At 19.7% G+C, this 1,313-nt stretch overlaps 1 protein-coding gene across 1 annotated transcript in view; it reads left to right on the top strand. All coding sequences in view use genetic code 6, as the record gives it.

The window, feature by feature from the left end:
• Positions 1-1,313, top strand: part of TTHERM_002653416 (cyclic nucleotide-binding domain protein) — a gene marked incomplete at both ends in the record, with an annotated part of 4,893 nt that overhangs the window by 1,986 nt on the left and 1,594 nt on the right. The window contains 3 exons of the mRNA XM_012800374.1: positions 255-344; positions 598-687; positions 938-1,027. Coding sequence (XP_012655828.1) covers positions 255-344; positions 598-687; positions 938-1,027 — 270 coding nt within the window. The remainder of the gene's footprint in view (positions 1-254; positions 345-597; positions 688-937; positions 1,028-1,313) is intronic.

Below are 1,313 nucleotides of genomic sequence, written 5' to 3'. Positions count from 1 at the left end.
AAAACAGTTTATTTGTTTTGGATTGTGATATTTTTAATTATAAAAACTAATAAAAAACAATAAAGCTATTTTTTCTTTTTCTTTTTATTGGGCTTGCTTTTTTTTGTTCTTTCTTTCTTTGTTAATTTAGCTTATCATTTTATTTTAAACTTTTGCTTTTATTATTAATTAATCTTATTATTTCATATTTTTTCTTCATTTTTTCCTTCTAATTAACTATTTAATGATATATTTTTTATTCAATATTTAAAAAGTTCTAATAAAATTGGTGATGAAGGTGCATCAGGCTTAGGTTCTGGTTTAGCAAATTGCATTAATCTCTCAAATTTGACACTTCGCCTTGAGTAAAAACAGTTTATTTGTTTTGGATTGTGATATTTTTAATTATAAAAACTAATTAAAAAAAATAAAGCTCTTTTTTTTTTTTCTTTTTATTGTGCATGCTTTTTTTTGTTCTTTCTTTGTTAATTTAGCTCATCATTTTATTTTCAACTTTTGCTTTTATTATTAATTAATCTTATTATTTCATATTTTTTACTCATTTTTTCCTTCTAATTAACTATTTAATGATATATTTTTTCTTCAATATTTAAAAAGTTACAATTAAATTGGTGCAATGGGTGCATCAGGCTTAGGTTCTGCTTTAGCAAATTGCATTAATCTCTTAAATTTGACACTTATCCTTAGGTAAAAACAGTTTCTTTGTTTTTCATTGTGATATTTTTAATTATAAAAACTAATTAAAAACAATAAAGCTCTTTTTTCTTTTTATTGTGCTTGCTTTTTTTGTTCTTTCTTTCTTTGTTAATTTAGCTCATTATTTTATTTTCAACTTTTGCTTTTATTATTAATTAATCTTATTATTTCATATTTTTTCTTCATTTTTTCCTTTTAATTAACTATTTAATGATGTATTTTTTCTTCAATATTTAAAAAGTTCTAATTAAATTGGTGATGAAGGTGCATCAGGCTTAGGTTCTGGTTTAGCAAATTGCATTAATCTCTCAAATTTGAAACTTTACCTTTAGTAAAAATAGTTTATTTGTTTTGGATTGTGATATTTTAAACTATTAAATTGAATATAAAACAAATAAGATCTTTGAATTTATTTAATAGCTTTTATTTATTTTAATTTTTTATCTTTTTTATTCCACTAATATTATTTTATTTATTAATTTAAAGAATAATTTTTATTTAAAAGTTTATTCTATTTTAATATTTATTTAAAATTTAGACAAATTTATTTTAATATTTTTAGGTCAATGAATAAATCATAAGAATTCAAAGTAATAAGCAAGTGCCGTAAATCAAAA

This window comes from Tetrahymena thermophila (assembly GCF_000189635.1).
Source record: "Tetrahymena thermophila SB210 genomic scaffold scf_8254322, whole genome shotgun sequence".
Classification (NCBI taxonomy): Eukaryota; Ciliophora; class Oligohymenophorea; order Hymenostomatida; family Tetrahymenidae; genus Tetrahymena; species Tetrahymena thermophila.
This window is presented reverse-complemented; position numbering and strand designations above follow the sequence as displayed.